This window comes from Tenrec ecaudatus, chromosome 3 (genome assembly GCF_050624435.1).
Source record: "Tenrec ecaudatus isolate mTenEca1 chromosome 3, mTenEca1.hap1, whole genome shotgun sequence".
Classification (NCBI taxonomy): domain Eukaryota; kingdom Metazoa; phylum Chordata; class Mammalia; order Afrosoricida; family Tenrecidae; genus Tenrec; species Tenrec ecaudatus.
The window spans coordinates 195,995,083-196,014,455 of NC_134532.1; the positions used below are offsets into that span (position 1 = coordinate 195,995,083).

At 39.5% G+C, this 19,373-nt stretch overlaps 1 protein-coding gene across 2 annotated transcripts in view; it reads right to left on the bottom strand.

Annotated features, from left to right (window-relative positions):
• Window positions 1-19,373, bottom strand: part of STIM2 (stromal interaction molecule 2) — a 166,555-nt gene that overhangs the window by 63,087 nt on the left and 84,095 nt on the right. For both annotated transcript variants that reach the window (XM_075544457.1, XM_075544458.1), the window contains exon 3: window positions 7,552-7,666. In XM_075544457.1, the coding sequence (XP_075400572.1) occupies window positions 7,552-7,666 (115 nt within the window). The remainder of the gene's footprint in view (window positions 1-7,551; window positions 7,667-19,373) is intronic.

Consider the following 19,373-nt stretch of genomic DNA (forward strand, 5'->3'; position numbering starts at 1 on the left):
CATCCAGCCTGACAGTTGACCCACAGACTTGGAATTTGTCCACTTCTACAATTGTGTGAGCCATTTCCTATTCCCCATTAACCCCACCACCCTCACTCCTACTGGTTTTGTGCTTCTCCAGAAAATCTAGCCTAAGACAACTTACTAGATGCTTTGTATTATTTTAAGATTTCCTATAAACTTCTTTGTAAACTTATCAACTCTTTTTATAAACTTCATGTTTATAAAAAACATTTCATCCTACATAACCTATGCGGTACATGACTTTTTAGACCATCTAACAGATGATGAAACTAAGACACAAAAAGAAAAAGCATTACATGCTAATACAAAAAAAATTAAAAACTGTGATTACTGGTTCACATAAAGTAAATGTTAGTATTATATTTCTGCTTTATAACACGTGCTTATTTGAGGGATTTAGGACTGAAATCTGAAAGTACACATGTTCATATATTAAATTTAATGTTTTTTTCTTCTGTAACGTTTTCCTAAGAAAATTCGATCACCCTTTCAAAGTCTCACTTTAGTGCCACATCTCAAATGAAGCTACCCCATAGTTTATCTATCCTCTCAGTACCCACGTAGGACCACTCACCCAGTACTTAGTGCTACCTCCTCATACTGCGACCATTCCTTCTGCGTACCTACAACAGTATGCAAGCTGCTGAAGGAGAAGGACCAAACATGATCCCACCGTCCTTGTTTCCCACCACTGGCAGGTAAGTGTGCTGGAAATGTAGAAATAGTTTATTGATGAATGCCACAAAAATAATGTTTCCTTATTATCGGCAAGGTATGAGTTGCTTCTCTGACCATGCTGAACATTAAGAGCTATTTATTTATTTTTAATTACAGTTTCATGTGGCCAGTAGCATAAATCTTAAACACATAATACATTTTAACAACACTTAGAAAGAGATACTTTTACATTTTAATACCCAGAGAAAAATCTTACAGATATTAAAGATTTACACAAAGGAATTCTAATCTTGCTTACTTTTAAGGAATTTAACATCTACTGTCAAGAAAATTTTTTCTTCTAAGTTTCCTATTGTGTAACTTTTTCATTTTTGTTGTCCTACAAGAAAAGAAAATGTGCTAAATCATTCCTAGCTGATTAGGTTCTGCATACACCTGAAAACAACCCTTAGTGTATGGTGATTTCTCTCTTCAACAAGAGAGCTTTGGTCCCTTTAACTGCTTAATCCTGAAAGAAAATGAACAAATAAACCTTCTCCAAAATTTCCAGATGTCTATCCAGTTTGTAAACTCCCAAATTATCCTGTGACTTAAGGTAAGATAAGGCCCGTGCTGAACAAGATGGAAAGATTACCTCATGACAGTCACGTGTTATAATGACTATTAAACCGAATGAGTTATCTTATTTTAAAACAGTGCATTACTTCATCAGTTTGTTATCTATTGTGGCCTCTATCTTATAAATAACCAATAATCTTTTATTTATATGTCTTCTCATTTGGTTATTTGACTTTACCTAAATGCATTCATTGATTCTAATAATTCCTTCAGATCATCAAATTATCTGAGACCTACTACTACTACCTCTTAAAATGGATTTCGTCTACTTTGGACTATTGTCACATGCAACCTGATCAAGCAAGCAATCTCTATACACAAATAACTACCTTTGGGTCACTGTTGAAACCTTTCTCAGTGAGGTCGAGATCAGCTTCTGGGTAACATGATTTTATGTTTCTCCAATTGGCAATAACCTACAGTTACACACCACGATGTAGGAATATAGTAGTATCCCCGCTTATTCTTTCATCTTACTGACAAATGAGACAGAATCAAAAACTTAGGAAACTATAGCTACACGCTTCAGTTTGCTCAGTACTACCACAAAAATAAACATTTCCAAAGTGCCTACCAGGTGCTGTCAGGAAGCCAGCCAGGACTTTCACTACAGTACTCATCTGTGTCACTCAAAAATCACCTTTTATGAATGAATCAAATAGCGTGTCTACTGCTCCTTAAAAGTGAGAGACCAATTGCTTGAAAAAGTATCATGCCCAGTAAAGCAGAGGGCCAAGAGAAAGGAGGGAAATCATCAATGAGAGGGAATGACACAACAGTCAGGGAAATGGGTTCAAACTGACTACAATCATGAACACGGCACAGGACCAGGCAACTGCAAATGTTTCATTTTTTGGCATATAAAGGTTGCTATGGGTTAGAGCAAACTTGACAGCAAAAACATTTTCAATGCCCATAAATGAACGGGCCAGAACTTCAATGTAAAGAATGGGAATTCCAGAACACTGCATTGTGTTTATGTGAGAGGCAGTTATGCAAGTAGAAAAGGGGAATACTGTATGGCTTAAAATCAGGAAAGGTGTTACATGTTCTCACCGTATTTATTCAAGCTGTAGGTTGAGTGAATCATCAGAAAAACTGGACAATACAACGAAGAATGTGGTTTCAAGATTGGAGAAAGGCTTATTAACAATCTGCAGTATGCACATGACACAACATTGCTTGCTGAAAGTGAGGAAAACTTGAAGCACTCGCGGGTGAAGATCAAGGATTGCAACCTTGAAGTACAACTAAATGTAACAGAAAACCAAAATCCTCACAACCGGACCAATAGGTAACATCATGATAAATGGAGAAAAAAAGAAAAAATATTGTCAAGGATTTCTTCTTGCTTGGATCTTCAATGCTCATGGAAGCAGCAATTAAGAGATTAAAATATGTACTGCATTAAGCAAATCTGCTGCAAAGCCAAGCAACTCTTTAAAGTGGTTTGTTTTTCTTAAAGTACCTTGGGGACTAAGGTTCAACTGATCTAAGCCACGGTATTTTCAATTGCCTCATATGATGAAAGTTGCACATTGAATGGGGAAGACAGAAAAAATCAATGCCTTTAATGTGAAGAATATTCAAAGTACCATGGACTGAGCAAAAAACCCACCAAATCCGTCTTGGAAGAAGTATAGCCAGAATACTCCTAAGCAGCAAGTATGGTGAGATTTCAACTCACATACTTTGAACATGCTGTCAGGAAAGAACGGTCCCTGGAGAAGGGCGTCATGGTGGTAACACAGAGTATCAGAGAAAAAGGAGAAGGCTCTAGATGAGATGGATGACACAGTGGCTAATCAATGTCAAACATGATTGTGAGGACGGCGCAAGACAGGACAGTGTTTCCTCTGACTGATCATCGTGTCACTATGAGTTGGAACAGACTCGAGGACACCTACCAACATGATTTGGAAGCCTACGATCTTATCTTAGCATGCCACTTCTTTGTCTAACAAAGTAGAGGGAGAGGAGCCATGGTCTACCTCTTCAGTCCTTTCAGATCTCCATACCTCAACCTTCGCAGATAATCCTAAAGACTGCCTTCAGTACACTACCTTCCAGAGTCTATCAACCTCCCACCAGCTACCTCCATAGCCTGTCAAACTGATTATTATCCCTATCGCCATCGATTGTACTGGTTTATTCACTTTCTCTTTCCTGCTACATTATCTGCTTCTTATCACCTGGATTCATATTTGGCTCATCTTTAAGGCCCAATGTATTATCTGAAACACGTGGAGACTGTCATGAGTCAAAACTGATTCAAAGGCAACTGGTTTGCTTTGTTTTTGCCTGGGTTTGGTTTTTCCTTTGCTTTAATTTTTGTTGTTAATGTATTTTTAATCCAGAACCTTGCTTGCTTAGTCTGTGTGTGTCTCTGTAACGTGAAATAGATTTATGTGAAAGTAAACAGGGATCATGTCACTGTACGTCACATTTCTTATGTGACTTTTCATAAAATGCTAATATTTTATCCTGCCAAACAACAGCAGATGGATACCAAGTATTACTAACAGTCAAGCCAGCAAAATGCGAACATGATGTCCATTCCCCCCTCCTGCTTGCTCTTAACTCAGTCTGGCCACAGCCTCTGCCTTGGGAGAATGCCTGTTGCTCAGCTCTTCTAGCGCTGTGCGTTTTGCACTTGTCTCCATAAACCAGCAAACCCAACCTGCCTCATACCCTCGGTGATTAAGTCAGCCTTATTTTTTCTTTAAAGGTAAAAACCTACATGTACTATAGCATTTCTTGATTACAAATTTACCATGTCTTTTTACCTGTTACTAGTATTTTCATTTTTACTGGTAGCACACTGGTTAGTAAGCTGCATGGGTTTTGAATCCTATTAGCACTGTTATTTTAAAGTTCTTGATTTTGCAAAGCCGAAATTTATTAAAAATACCTCTCCTCAAGGGATCTGATTAATTGAATTACTGAGCAGCCAATGCTCTGGGGTGTTTTGCATTCTTCTATTGAACTAGTATTTGGTAACGACCAAAGTGAGGTACTGGACTAAGCACTGGGACCACAACAATGGAGAGTGTGTGTGTGTGTGTGTGTGTGTGTGTGTGTGTGTCTGTCCCTGCATGTATACATGTGGGTGTGCATGCGTAAGCATTTGCAGTAGCAGTCAACGAAACAACCTTGACTTACAAATGACTGTTAGAGGTGTCGTCTAATCTCTACATCAATTGTCTTCAACCTTTTAGACAGAACTATTTTCTGGTCTCCCAAGAGAATGGTTAAGTAGAAACAAACTCAACAATAAAACCAGGACCTTTACCTTCAGTACATGCTGTCCCGGAGACACCAAAAGGAGCCTGAGGCTTGTCAGACTATGATCTAAAAGCCACTGCTCTAGCAACAACCCCCCACCCTCTCAGAACCCCTTGAAGAAGGGTTCTGACCTAGGCCGAGGAAACGAATGAACCACTATGAAGAGTCTAGTGTGTGAAGGGGGTTTCCCTCCTCTCTCCCTCCTGTTTCCCCTCCCACAGAACTGTTTTCATTGTTGCTCAGAGAATATTCCTCTCCGTCTCCAGACCCCTAAAGAGGTTATGAAGGAGACTGGGGAGCAGGGACAAGGAAGGTAAGCAGATATAGCAGGCCAGCAGCTATTAGAAGCTTTACGGAGCAATCTTCAGCATCACCTTAAGATAACATAAGCTACCGCTGCCATCAAGTCAATGCCAACTCTGTAGGGCAGAGCAGAACTGCTCCATCGGTTTCTGGGGCTGTAAATCTATAAATCTACAGAAGCAGACTGCCACATCTTTCTCTCACTCACTGCCTGGTGGGCTCAAACTGCAACACTTAACAACTGTGGGACCAGGGCCCTGTATTTGTAATACCCAAACCAAAACAAACCAACAGCGGCCCAGAAGATTCTGAGTCACAGTGACCCTACATGACACAGCAGCATTGGTTCTCAACATTCTCACAGGTTACAAATGATGATCTCAAACTCACTAGGGTAGGAAATCCTTAAGAGAGGTTTGGTAGAGTATCTGGGATACAGTAGTGACCAAACAGTGGTGTTTCCAACTCACTGACTCTTCCCCAAAGGATTCTGCATTCTTCGACTGATACATCAAAACGGCAGTGCTGGCATCCTCAAGGGGCTCAAAATGTGTTCCTCTGAGTGTAGGAACAAAAAGAAATGCTAATGGGGCAAGATCGGGGCTGCTGGCTGGATGGGATAAAGTTTTCCAACAAAATTTTTAAAGACTGAGCAGGTATAGTTCTGTAATGGGGAAAAACAAAACAAAAAACTCCTTGACACACACATTTCCTGGCCTTTTTCTCACTGTGCACCTTTCAATTTCCTTAAAACGTCTTCCTTATAAGCTCCTATGATTGTCCTGTGTCCTTCAAGAAATCTACCAAGGTTACCCCATTGGAATCTCGAAAAACAGTCACTATAGCCTTCTGAGCTGAACTCGCTGCCTAGAACTGAACTAGCCCAAGAGACCCACTACAGCCAGTTTTCATCACACCTTTGTTTTTAAAGGCATCTGAACGAGTCGAAGATAAGAGGATTACTGAGAGAACTTGTCCACACTCCAGAAACATGTTTTCAAGTCCATTTTATGGCAATAAATTTGTGCATATATTAACTGGACCACTACTAGTGCCCTTACACTAGTACCAATGAGTTTTAGGTCTTTAAGTAATGTCTACATATTGCTGAGATATTTCACACAAATAAGGTGTAATGAGCATTCCACTGCTCTATCAATTCCATCCATGGAATATATAGTTACCCTTATTCTACCTATACTCATTTGTTGTTAAATGTGTGAGGAGACGCAAAGAAAGGGTTTTTTTTTTTAAGTTGAAATACCTTTCTCTTAAGGAGCCCTTGTAGTGCTGTGGATAAGCATTGGACTGCTAATCACAAGGTTGGTGGTTAAAATTCACCAGATGCTCTATGGGTAAAAAATGAGGCTATCTATTCCCATAAAGATTGACACTCTCAGAAACCCTACATAAGGCTGTTAGGTGTTCAAATCAACTTGGTGGTGGGGGGGTGGGAGGGGCTGTTCTCTTTCAGTGATGTTTTCCCCACTTTTTTTTAAGTCTTTTTGGCACTTCATCCACATATTATATAATTCAACAGTTCAATCATATCAAGAAGAGTTGTACAATTACCACAATCAGTTTTAGAACGCGTTCTTCCTTGTCCTCACTATTATTAGTGTAAAAAATATACACAAAACATCCTCCAATTCTTTGAGAATGATGAGGGCAATGAATGTACAAATGTGCTTTACACAACTGATATATGTATGCATTGTGATAAGAGCTATATGCGCCCCTAATAAAATGATTTTTTAAAATCTCCAATTCAACAACTTTTTCAACAACTTCCACATGAATAATTCAGCACCACTGATTACAGTCCTCCTGTTGTGCAACCACTACCCAGTCCTTCTTTCCCCCAATATATCTCGATACCTCTTTAAAAAAATGAAAACCCACATAAACTGCATACGCTGTCTACCTCAAGACAAATAGCAGACATTCATGAACGAATGGAAACATTAGAAAAAATGCATCGTACGTTCTACTTTTACTTTTTAAAAAAGCTTAATGGTCTTGATTTTCTTTTTTTAAGTTTGTTAGCTTTCTAATACAGTACTAAGTTAGAATCATTTTTAGGTTATATACTGTTCTTACCCTGAGCTATTCCTGTTTGTAATATAGTTTGAAACATGGGCTTGAAAAAGGCATACAATTGACTGCACAGAACTTTATCATGGAGCTATTAGAAAGCTTCATAGAAGACGAGTGCAGGAGCAGCCTGAAAAGTCCTGTAGCTCCTAAAGACCTTAAGAACTGTTCTCCCCCGGAAGGAAGAAAGAAAAGAAGGAAGGGGAACTTTGAGATCCCCTTTTATTTGATGTCGTTGATAACGATGCATGTGAAAGCTGAAACAATGTTTTACAACTTAAAGCACTAAGGTGTACACACATACTTATACCTGCATAAAGTACTAAATTATACAAGAACCATCTGATCTTTACTGAGTCCTAAGAATGATTTTTAAGTCACAGTTCCAAATCAAAATGGAAAAATTATTTTTCTAAAATATGAATCTCCTCACAGAAACAATGTTGTGATTCTGCTTCCTTGGGTAAAACCACATGCAGATTAGGAAGGCAGCCATGGCCAAGCAGGGCAGAGAGCAGAAGATCAGGACCGTGGCTCAGACCATCTTACCTTCTGATGTTTTCCATCGTTTCCATAAGTCCTCAACAGTTATGTGCTTATCTTCCCTGTGTAGATGGCTGTGCTTATTAGATGCATCTTTATATTTCATATCTTCTCTGATAAACTATAGAAGAAAGAAACAGGTAAATTTTTTAGTCTCCATAAACTGAAAAAAAAAAACAAAACTTTGAAATATCCAGTGGTTGTCTAGTTTCAGATAACTAGTATGTTTTATATGTATACTCACAATATCTTCCATGTTTATAAAATATATATAACAATGGTGACAACAGCAGTAAAAGCAACTATTAATGTTTAATGTTTATCACGTATTGGTCTAAGTGACAATGCCTGTATCTCTGAATCTATATAATTGTATACACATGCTAGGCAGTCCTGTTACTTCATGACAGTTCAAAGAAAGTATTATCCCTATTTTACAGGTGAGAAAGCCAAGGTCCATAAACAATAGATAACTTGTCCAAGATTGGAAAAAAAAAAATGAACACCAGGGCAGCGACTCAACCCAATTTGATTAAAAAAAAAAAACTTAAGTTTCAGAACATGATCAATTTCCAAATTGTGTCCCTAATCATCTTTTAAGCCTTACTGCTTGACACTTCCTCATATAAACCAAAAAAATCTTAGTTATGTAATGGTTTTAAAATCATTAATCTTTTCTACCTTTAGCTGTCTCATTTTTCCTGATCCGTCACTGTTTTACTTGGTATTTTTGTTGGTATTTTACAAAGGCTTACTTCAGAAATCCACAGTGAAAAAAGCAGAGTCCCTGTGTAACCCTAAGCCACAGGTTTGTTTTTCTGACTTCTACCCAATAGTAAAAATCAGTCTCAGACAAGACTTAAGTTTGCTTTGAAAAGAGTTGTTACCTACTGAAACTAATAAGAAAACTAACAGCTGTATAACATCGAGCAAACCATGTCACTTTTCTGAGCTTCAATGGCCTTGAGTGAAACTAAGCTAGGTTTTGAATCTACACTACTTGTACAGGAAACCTGTAGTGAAGTCTTTGGTCCTGGTTCCTTAGAGCAGGGCGAGGGGTAGGGCCGTCCTGACTACAAAGGACCATCTGGGCTGCCAATGCTGACTGGGTCTCAGGGTGCGTGACATAATCCAGCATGGTCCCATGGTGAGGCCAACAGTCTTTAGGAAATGAAAATTCATTGGAGCTCTATGGGTATGTAAGATGATGTATCAACTCTAGAAGGGTATATATGTCCCCTACACACATGGACGCTTTGTGCCAAGACCCTTCCAAGGCCACACTATTTATGTTTATATCCTTTTTCTCCTAGATTAAGTATCACCCTGTCCTGCAGTTTGGGTCCTTTCAATGGACAATAAGACCTAAAAACAGAGCAGGGGCTGCTACACACTGACCCAGCTGCAGGTGAATGGCAATGAGAGAGGGAGAGCGCTGCATGGGGCAACAAGTTCCAGGAGACTAGATACTAGATTAGAGAGGGGAAGATGACATTTCCCTGGATTGGTTTCATATTGTACTATTCAACATGTGGTCAGTTGACTGGTGTCAGTTCATAAACTGATACTGATCTATAGAATGGATATAAAGTGTGAGTAGCAGTTTGAAGTCTTTACAGCAATTAAGTTACTAGAAGAGACGAGTCCCTGGAAAAAGGCATTAGACTTCATAAAAGGTCAGTGAATAAGAGGATGAGACTGTCCAGGAGATGGATTGACACAGTGGCTACAACAAAGGGTTTGAAAAATTGTGAAGATAGAAAACAATTGTGAGACTGTTTTGTTCTGTTTTACAGAGGGTTGCTATGAAGTGGAACTGTTCAAGGACACCCAACCAAAACAACAGCAATTAGACAATGTTTGAAAGCATAAGACAACATATGATGAAAACACACATCTTATAGACTATTCTTAACAGGTTGGTGTTGCGAGGTGCCATTGAGTCAGTTCTGACTCACAGCAAGTAAATGTACCACAGAACAAAATATTGCCCAGTCCTGCGCCATCCTCACCTATGTCCTATGTTTAAGCCAATTGTTGCTGCCACTTGTCAACCCATCCCCTTTTTGGACTTCCTCTTTTTACGCTGTCCCTCTATTTCACCAAGCATAATGTCCTTCTCAAGTAATTGGCCTCTCCTAATATGCCCAAAGCATGTGAGATGCAGTCTCAATATAAATGCTTCTAAGGAGCATTCTGGATGTACTTCTTCCCAGATATATTTGTTAGTTGTTTTCAGTCCATGGGACCTTCAATATTCCTTACCAGCACTATTATTTAGATGCAGTGATTCTTCTTCAGTCTTCCTTATTCAGTGTCAAACTATAAGAAACATATGAGGTCACTGAAAATACCATAGCTCGTGTCACAGGGACACCTTAGTTCTCAAAGTAACATCTTTGCTTTCCAATACCTTAAAGAGGCCTTGTTCAGCAGATTCACCTAATGGAATGCATCCTTTGATCTCTCAACTGTTGCTTTCATGACCATTGATTGTGGATCCAAGGCAGAAGGAAGTCTTCACAAATTCAATCTCTGCTCAGTTTATCATACTGCTACATATTGGTCCAGTTCTAAGGATTCTGGTTTTCTTCACACTGAGTTGTATTCCGTACTGAAGGCTGCAATCATTGATCATCAGCAAGGGCTTCATGACATCCTTATTTTCAGGGAGCAAGGTTGTGATATCTACATATCAAAGGCTATGTTAATAAGCCTTCCTCCAATCCTGCTGCCACATTCTTCTTTATAATAGCCCACTTCCAGCACACAGATTGAATAAATATAGTGAGAAGACAAAACCCTGATTTTAAGTCATGCTGTATTTCTTTGTTTGCAAAACTCTCTTGATCCATGTACAGATTCCACATGAGCACGATAAAGTGTTCTAGAATTCTCATTCTTCTCGAGGATACCTATAGCTTATTACGATCCACACAGTTGAGAAGCTTTGCATAGTCAATGAAACACAAAAAAACATCTTTCTCATATTATCTGCTTTCAGCCAAGAAACACCTAACATCAGCAATGATATATCCCATGTTCCCCCATTCTCTTCAAAATCCAGCCTGAACCTCTGGCAGCTCCCTACCAATGTACTGCTGCAAACATTTTTGGGTCATTTTCAGCAAAATGTTACTTGTTTTGTGATACTACTATTGCAATGGATGACACTAAAAATCTGGCCCATCACAGTCTGCCAAGCCTTATCTAAAAGGTCTAGTCTAACACATGTATTCTGCTATTCTCAATGAATCTTTTAAAAGTTATTATAAGGTTACCTGCCTCCAAGCCCTAACACCTTCTGCCCATCCCTCTTCCTCTCTGTGACCAAACCCTTGAACACAATGATATATGAAGCCCTCATTACAACCAAGAAGCTCAGAAACTGTCCCTATCTCCAATAGAGACCCAGAAGGAGTTAGGAAGAAATTCTACACTGAAGGTAATCATAATGGAGAAAGAAGGAAGTCTGTCTTGGAAATGATCCAGTCAGTTGAAACAAATGGCAACTGTTTTACTTATGTGATACAAAAAAAAGGCCCTAGGGAATTTTCTTCACCACATGAACACTGAGAACCCAGAAGTACAGTTTTGTGGTTTAGGATCAATACAGTTCAGGAAGCAAACCTAACTAATCTACTTACACAGTATAGCAATGACCTTCTAGCTACAGAGCCCTTTCAGAAAAGCCACGGCAGTTTACAGATATATGCCCGAGATGTGCTTAATAAAATTAAAGACTTGAAGTATCCAAAAGAAGGTGAGTCCAAAAACAAGGTTATAAAAAAATTGCTATAGCTCATTTGGTGTAAAAGATATTACCTGTTCCTAGGAAAATGGGGTGAAAAGTGAATAAGTACAATGACAATTCTATTTTCCCTGAGATTACCATCTAAAATGAATATAGGCCTTTAATTCTATAGCGTGGGAATCATTTCCTTTGTAAGAATTAATACCAAACTATGTCCGAGGAGTTGGAAATTAAAGAAATCTCGTAAATCCCACTCTTGCAATTCTGCTCCATACCCCCACACCCCCACACCCTTGAACACATTCCCTCATGTCTCTGGGTTCAGCAAATTGCTGTGGCGTCCCACCGAAATTCCCGAAAGTTTGAACAAATATCTCACATGGTGGTAAGTGCAATTCAGCCTCAAAGCTGAAGATCAGGCAAGAGTCAGCCAGATACTACAGTCAGGGGACACACTCCACTCCTGCCTCTTGCTGGTGATCAGATCACAGCCCTGCTTCTCAGTGGACTCATTTCACACACAGCAGGATGGCATTGAAGGGAATCCCATTAACCATTACTCACAGGCCAGTCCTATCAGTATCTCCTGCGCCTTCTCACCAGACCCATGCAGGGAAAGCTCGCTTGGTGTGAGTTACATGGTGAAATCGAATTTCCTCCAAATATAATAATCTATTCTCCACCCCTGGTATGACCAGGGGTCTCAGGCATTGGACTCCTACTAATGCTAGTCCAAAAAATAAACTCACTGCAATTAAGTCAATTCCAACTTATGCCAACCCCATAGAACAAGGTAGAGCTGCCCCTGTGGGTTGCTGATACTGTAATTCGGGGGTAAAAAGCTTCATCTTTTTCCTGAGAAGCAGCTGGTGGTTTAGAACTGCTGACCTTGTGGATCACAGCCCAACTTTTTCCCAGTCCACACCAGAAAATGTTTAACTCCCACCCCACTTCCTCTCAGCAGTAGCATATAATTCCTTACATCCAAAATAACCATTAAACAAAGAGTGTGGTCTGATTCACACCCTCTACTAAGGTCAAATCTGAATTGGATCCTGTTGTTATTCCTTAGCAGATAGCACCCTCCAAAATGGGACTGTAGCATAAGAAATCCAGAATGACATCACAATTGTGGTTGGAGTGGCCATGTTAACTGATTATAGCTAAGTGTAACCTAAAGCTAGCATAACTCCAAAAAGGTACATAAAATAGACATACAAGCTGTATCTTATAGATCAGTAATGCCATGACCCTTTAATACAGTTCCTCATGTTGTGGTGACTCCCAAACCATAAAATTATTTTGTTGCTACTTCATAGCTGTGGTTTTGCTACTGTTATGAATCGGGTGACCCCTGTGAAAGGGTTGTTCAACCCGCCCCCCCAAAAGGGTCACGACCCACAGGTTGAGAACTGCTGCTGTAGATGAAGGGGTGGCAACCTTTTAAGATTTAAGAGCCCTCACAACAATTGAAAAATTATTTGAGAAAGATATAGAAAAATATTCTCAAATAATTTTGAGAAAGGTATAGAAAAATATATCTTTACAAACAAATAAATCACCATTATCTGAATAATATCCTTAAAAATTTTTTCCATTTTCCCTCAGAGCCACCTGTATGTGCTGAAAGAGTCACCCCATGGCTCTTGCTTGAGCTGCCGTTGGCTGACTCCTGCTGAAGATCATCCAGTGTTGTAACAGAATGACTAGAAAACACTGCAGCTAATACCTAACACTGAAAAACTAGAAAAAAGGTTTAAATGAATCAGATACAATAAAAATCACCAGCCTCTAGTCTAATCATCCTCTTTCCAATATTCTAAAAAGAACACCAATACAATTCTTACTGCTCAAACTTTTCTATGTTAAAGAAAGTTGCTACATTCATTGAAATCTATAAGTTAAGAAATCTAAAACCAGAATCTGAAATTCTATTATATAAATTTTTAAATAATGCCCAGCAAATTATGTAGACCTCCCTAGTAACATACCCTGCATTATATACAAACCTGCTATAGGGAAATTATATGCAAACCTACTACAGGAAAACTTCGATCTAGAATACAAATAAGGAAATTCTCAATACATAAATGATTATTGAAAATTCATCAAAAAGACTCAACTGGTTAATTCTTTTAAACTCATCTGGCACCATTCAAAGAATTTGATTTATACTCATTTATTCAGTTCATAAAGTTAGTTTCATACAATACACTCATACGAAGTTCTTAGATCCGTAGCATGTATTTTACAACTTTGCTAAGTTATTTTTGTGCTGCTGCGTTAATGAAGTTTGACATATGCTATTTCAGGAAGGGAGTTACTCAGCCCCAATCCTTGAAGACTGGACCCGGTTCTACCCTCTAGCATTAGCGGGAGATCCCTGAATGGTTCTAATGACCCTTCCCCTCAACCTATCAGCAACTACCACAGCTAAGTGATCACAGGATGAACACAAGACCTAAAGGAAAATAATCCATAGCCCACTTCACAACAAACTCTACATGCTATTGTGAAAAGCTGGATCACTTGGCCATGGCTCTGGATTTTCATAAAGGGATGGAAACACCTGGTGCTGAGGGATCATTTTGCAGTCTGTGAAGCTGGACCAAGCAGTAAGTGGAGCATAGGACACCGTTTGCAGAGAGAAGGATGATCACCACCAAGTGAGCCCAAGGAGAAGGACACGCACCAGAAGCTGCAGAGGTTGCGGACAACTTTCTAGTTTCAGCACCATGAAGGCTGGGCTACAAAATTCTTGTCTTGATTTCCACGATGTACACTTGTGTTTCCACTTTTATGTTTCAATGAATACTTTAAAGAAGACATATATTTGGAAAGCTCAGTACCCACAAGAGGTGAGCTATCATCAGAAGCACTCAAACGCTGTAGTCTCAAAGGCTTACGAGGGTGGTCTAAAAAGTGCATAGAATTCTACAGCCCATTCAGTGGGTCTTAAAAATGCTTCAGTGGGTGTTTAAAGTAAAACTATTGGTTTCTCCATTCCTGGAGGGACAAAGAATGATAAAAACTTAAAACAATTAGTCCAGGGGACTACCGGACCATCAGTCTCATGACTCTGAGACTAGGTGGTACTCAGCCATGACTATCAATTGCTCTGAAAGGGATCACGCTGAAGACCCTAGAGCAGCGGTTCTCAACCTGTGGGTCGAACGACCCATTCACAGGGGTCACCAGATTGACAACAGTAGCAAAATTACAGTTATGAAGAAGCAACAAAAATAATTTAATGGTTGGGGGTCACCACAATATGAGGAACTGTATTAAAGAGTCGCAGCTTTAGGAAGGTTGAGAACCACTGTTCTAGAGAGAATGGGGGGAAATGTAGACAAAAGCTCAAAATCATAAAAGAGAGCAAGCTTGCTGGCTGGAGAGAAACTAGTGGACCCCTGAGACTAGGACCCTTGGTCATGCTTTAGGTTGAAACTGAACTGTGAGTACTATGACTCACTTTTCAGCCAAACAACAGACAGTCTGCATGGGGCAATAACACTGCAGAGGTACACTCACCTTAGAATAAGTGTCCATGTGGATCAAGGGGCAGCCCCCGGACCCAATGGCCAAGTTCAGAAGGGTTGGAAAGGAAGGAAGAATGGGGACAAGTGGGATGAGTGCTGTTACGATAAGGGGACTGTAAAGAATGAAATGAAGCAAAAGTGTTTGAATCAAAGCATCTAAAAGTGATTATCTACTTTTTAAACTTTCTCCCAAGTTACAAAAAAAAAAAAGGTTTCTTTTTCAAGTTCATGAAATAATGGAATTAAAAGATAATGAAATTTTTCAATGAACTTTCTAAAACTCTCTTATTCTGAAACATTTGAAGCACTTCTTGCTACCATCATAGTTTTCATGTAGAAAAGGAGAGAAAGAAAATGGCCTACCACATATAGTTATAAAACATTCACAGAAGTGCTAGGCAATAAAAATTGAGTGAATTTTGTGTATCAATTCTGTTCTTGCTGTCGAAGCTTAGAACATGAATAGATGTGCCTCGTCCTGATTGCAAGGGAAAATTTAGTAAAACATTTTGGGGAATACCAGATATTTATAAAAGTACAATTGCCCAGTACTGTTAATGTTCTGTTTCAGATAGCCTGACACTGAGGGAAGGGTTCAGGGGGGCGAGCCATAGGCTCTATCTACCCTGAGAGTGCTAGCAGAAACTTTCCCAAAAGGACACCTGCCATACAAACACACAGCATTCAAGGTCTGATCTGTAAGTCAGTTAAAGCAGATGGGTCCTTGGAAACAACTGCAGGGTCTTCCTGTCTTGAAATTACTCCTAGGAAAGAATACACAATTCCCAATTGAAAAGATGAGAAAATTGGGGTTAAGGCAGTTTATCAATTTCTTACCATTCCATATAGCTATTTGGAAGGGGAGTCAGACTGGAAATGATCTTTAAAGAACTATAAAGTATATAGATAATTACAACTGGTCTATAAAATTTCATCAATTCTCAATCTTACAACGGACAACATGCTTGAAGTATAAATTTCCCATGCTTCCACCTGCCTCCTAAACCTGCTCTATTGAAAAGATAGACGCTGTGAGATTCAAAGCATAAACTCAGTTACCAGACTGCATCGGTACCCCATATCCTCCACTTAATTGTGGTATGCTCTTTAATAAGTCACTCTACTCTCTGGTTCAGGATTTTTGTTTTTGTTTTTTTGCATCTGCAAATGGTAATAAAAATCTTAGTTCAAAGGGTTGTAAAGTCAGGTGATTTATTCAATTTGAAGTGCAAAGAACCGTGTTTGGCATACACTAAATAATTATGCCAGCTATTTTAATTTTGTGATAAATAATTTTTAAGAAATTATTTTTTAATCTAGAATGGCATTCCGTAAAACAACTGAAGTCAGAGGTACTACAAAATTCCAATTGAGAATAATTAATGAAGTGAATCTACAAACTTCTACAACATCAAATCTCAAATGGGATATACCACACAAGATGCTGTAACTGGTGAGAAGGGAGCTAATATTAAGATAACACTTGCATTAATAACTTTTACTTATCATCTAAAACAGACAGTGCTAACACAAAAACACCAAAGGACCAGAGGCAATCTGTATTACATCCCTGTCCTTTAGGGTGGCACAATGACAGTGCATGAGGAGCTAGTGAGAGGCCTACGCCATTATTTATAGAACTGGTTCAATAGATTACTCAATCAATACATAGGAGGATTAGATGATAGATTCAAACAACTAATTTACAAGGAAACTTGTGAAATACAATTTTTTTTAAAAGTCCGCCTTTATTATTTGTTCCATGGGGACCATGACATGATCTGTATCAAGACTACTCTCAAGATTTTATATTATAGGCAAAACCCTCTAACACAAATACTCATGCTCCCACTGTCGGTCCAATAGATTAGATAGATAGATAGATAGATTAGATAGATAGATTAGATAGATAGAATAGATAGATAGATAGATAGATAGATAGATAGATAGATAGATAGATAGACAGAGATAAGTGGTGCTCTGTCATTAAACAGGAAACAAAAATAAAGTTCAAATTACTTAACATTTATGTTCTTCCATGGAAAATAAAAAGCCCAAACCATCAACTTATTAATAAAGATTAAAAGAGAGAGAGAGCGCGCAGTTTCACAAATAAGGTGACAATGTGTAATAATTATTGGGATTACAAGAAGTAGGTACTGTAGCAAGCAAGCCTAGCTTTGATCTCAGTATCTGACCAAAATCTATTATTAGGCTTTAGGCCTGAGACTCAAAACCACTGCACTGCCAAATGCCTCTGTGAATGCCTTTCTGCAATCCATAAACTTGGGCGTGAGCAATATGCATGCAATCACCTAAATTAACATTATCTCCAATTAGCAAGACATCAGTAATATAAAGGTGAGTCATTCAGCATAAGAGTAATCATAAGAATAATCACTTTAAATGGAAGTAAGCATTAGAAATTTAATGAATAAAAATTTCCATCTGTATTATAGTAGCTAAAATTCAGAATATCAGAACTTGCCATTCCAGTCAATATTAGCTTATATGGACTAGACTTACCAACACCACTAAAACAACAAAAACTGAAGGGGAGAGGGGCCCGGGGGGTGGGGATGAAGCAATAATCTTCAAGACATTAAACATGAAGTAATGAAGGCAAAATCCCCAAGAGACCAGAAACAAACAAAGCATATTCTACCATGCCTAGCTCAGTTCCTGGACAGAATTTCCGAGACAAGGTAGAAAAGCAGAGGCTGGCAACTTCTGTGCATTGAAGAAATAGAACTGGGAATCTCGGGATGCCGAGGTGGCTAGAGATCACGGTACAAAGAGAACGCTGCACAAAGAAAGAACCCCAAACAAGGTTGCCCGTAGTCCTCACCTGACTACTGTTTAGCACACACATGGGCAACAACTACGGCAGGGCAAAAAGACAAATCAAACTCACTGCCACCACGTCAATTCTGATTCGTGGCAACCCGAAAGGAAGGACAGAACTGCCCCTGCGGGTTTCTGCAACTATAACCCTACGGAAGGAGCACGCCTCATCTTTCATGGAGCAGCTGGTGATTTTGAACTGCTGGCCTCACCCAATGATACACAAGCGTAGCACCTACAATCCAGGGGAGAAAAAGAACACCCGAAACAATTTCTGGTAATCACACAAGGACAGAGTATAGTGCTTGTTCCAACCAGGGTAGCCTTTAGCCTGCAGGTCCCAGCAGGAAGAAAACTGAGAATTTGCCGTGATACTAGAGAATTTATTAACCCTGTGCTAACTCACATGGATTCTTCCTTTTAAAACTTAAAAGCTAGAGGCAACGAGATTAAACTCTTTCCAAGTATCTTACACCTGCCCTAGAGCAAAGCTGAAGAATATTATAAGAACACGCCCTACTGAGCATTTAAGATAAAATTAACAGTGCCTGGCATCCAATGAAAAATTACCATGCTTGCTGAGATACAGAAAAGTAACACACCCACTCAAAAACAAAACAAACAAAAACATCTGCCATCTAGTCAATTCTGACTTACAGCAACCCTATCAAAAAAAAAAAAAATCCACTGCTATTGCGTTGGTTCCAGAGCACAGTGAATGTATAGGACAAGGTAGAACTGGCCTTGTGCATTTCCAAGACTGTAACTCCAAGGGAGTAGAAAGCTATGTCTTTCTCCCATGGAGCAGTTGGTGGTTTTGAACTGCAGACCTTGTGGTTAGCAGCCCAATGCATAGCCACTAAGACACCAGGACACCTCGGAGTAACACTGTCCCATAGGATTTACAAGGCTGTGATCTTCACAGAAGCAGACTGTCACATCTTTCTCCAAGGGAGCAACTATTGAACCGCTGACCTGTCTGTCAGTCACCAAGAGAATGACTAACCACTACATCCCCAGAGCTTGTGCAACACAGTGAATCTTTTAATGTGGCTCTTCTAGCCACTGCCTCTGTTGCACCAAACAATCTTCGTTTTCCTAATGCATCTAGGAGAGAAGGTGCCGGAGGATAGTGAGGATATGATTCAGCTGTGAGTGATTTGTTAACAGGGTTCGTTGTGATTGGCATCCTACTGATTATAAGGGAGGAGAATCAGGAGGAAGGAATCCCCCTACCAGCAAAACAGAAGAACCAGAGTAGGGGGGTTTCCTTTGAAGCCGAAGGTCCTTGTGTATTGTACCTTCTGGATCCAAGAGACAGCTATAACACTGGAGGGAGGACTGTCAGAGGAGCATCAGCAGAAGCAGAGGCCAGAGAAGGAGACAGGGTGGTGAATTTCCCAGCTCTCCTAAAAATAAAACCAAACTCACTGCCATTGAGTTGATGTCGGCTCATTGCTACCCCATAGGACAAAGTAGAACTCTCCCGTTGAGTTCCTGAAACTGTAACTGTTCAGTTACAGTAGAAAATAACTGTATCTCCCATCTATCTCCCAAGGAGTGGCTGGCTTGCCTTACAAACGGCTGCCCAATGTGTAACAGCTAGGCCCCCCTCACAGCCCAAAGAGCAAGCAATCTCAGAGAGCAATTAAAGCTGAATGTTTGGGGGCAGGAGGCTGGCTGGTGGAGTG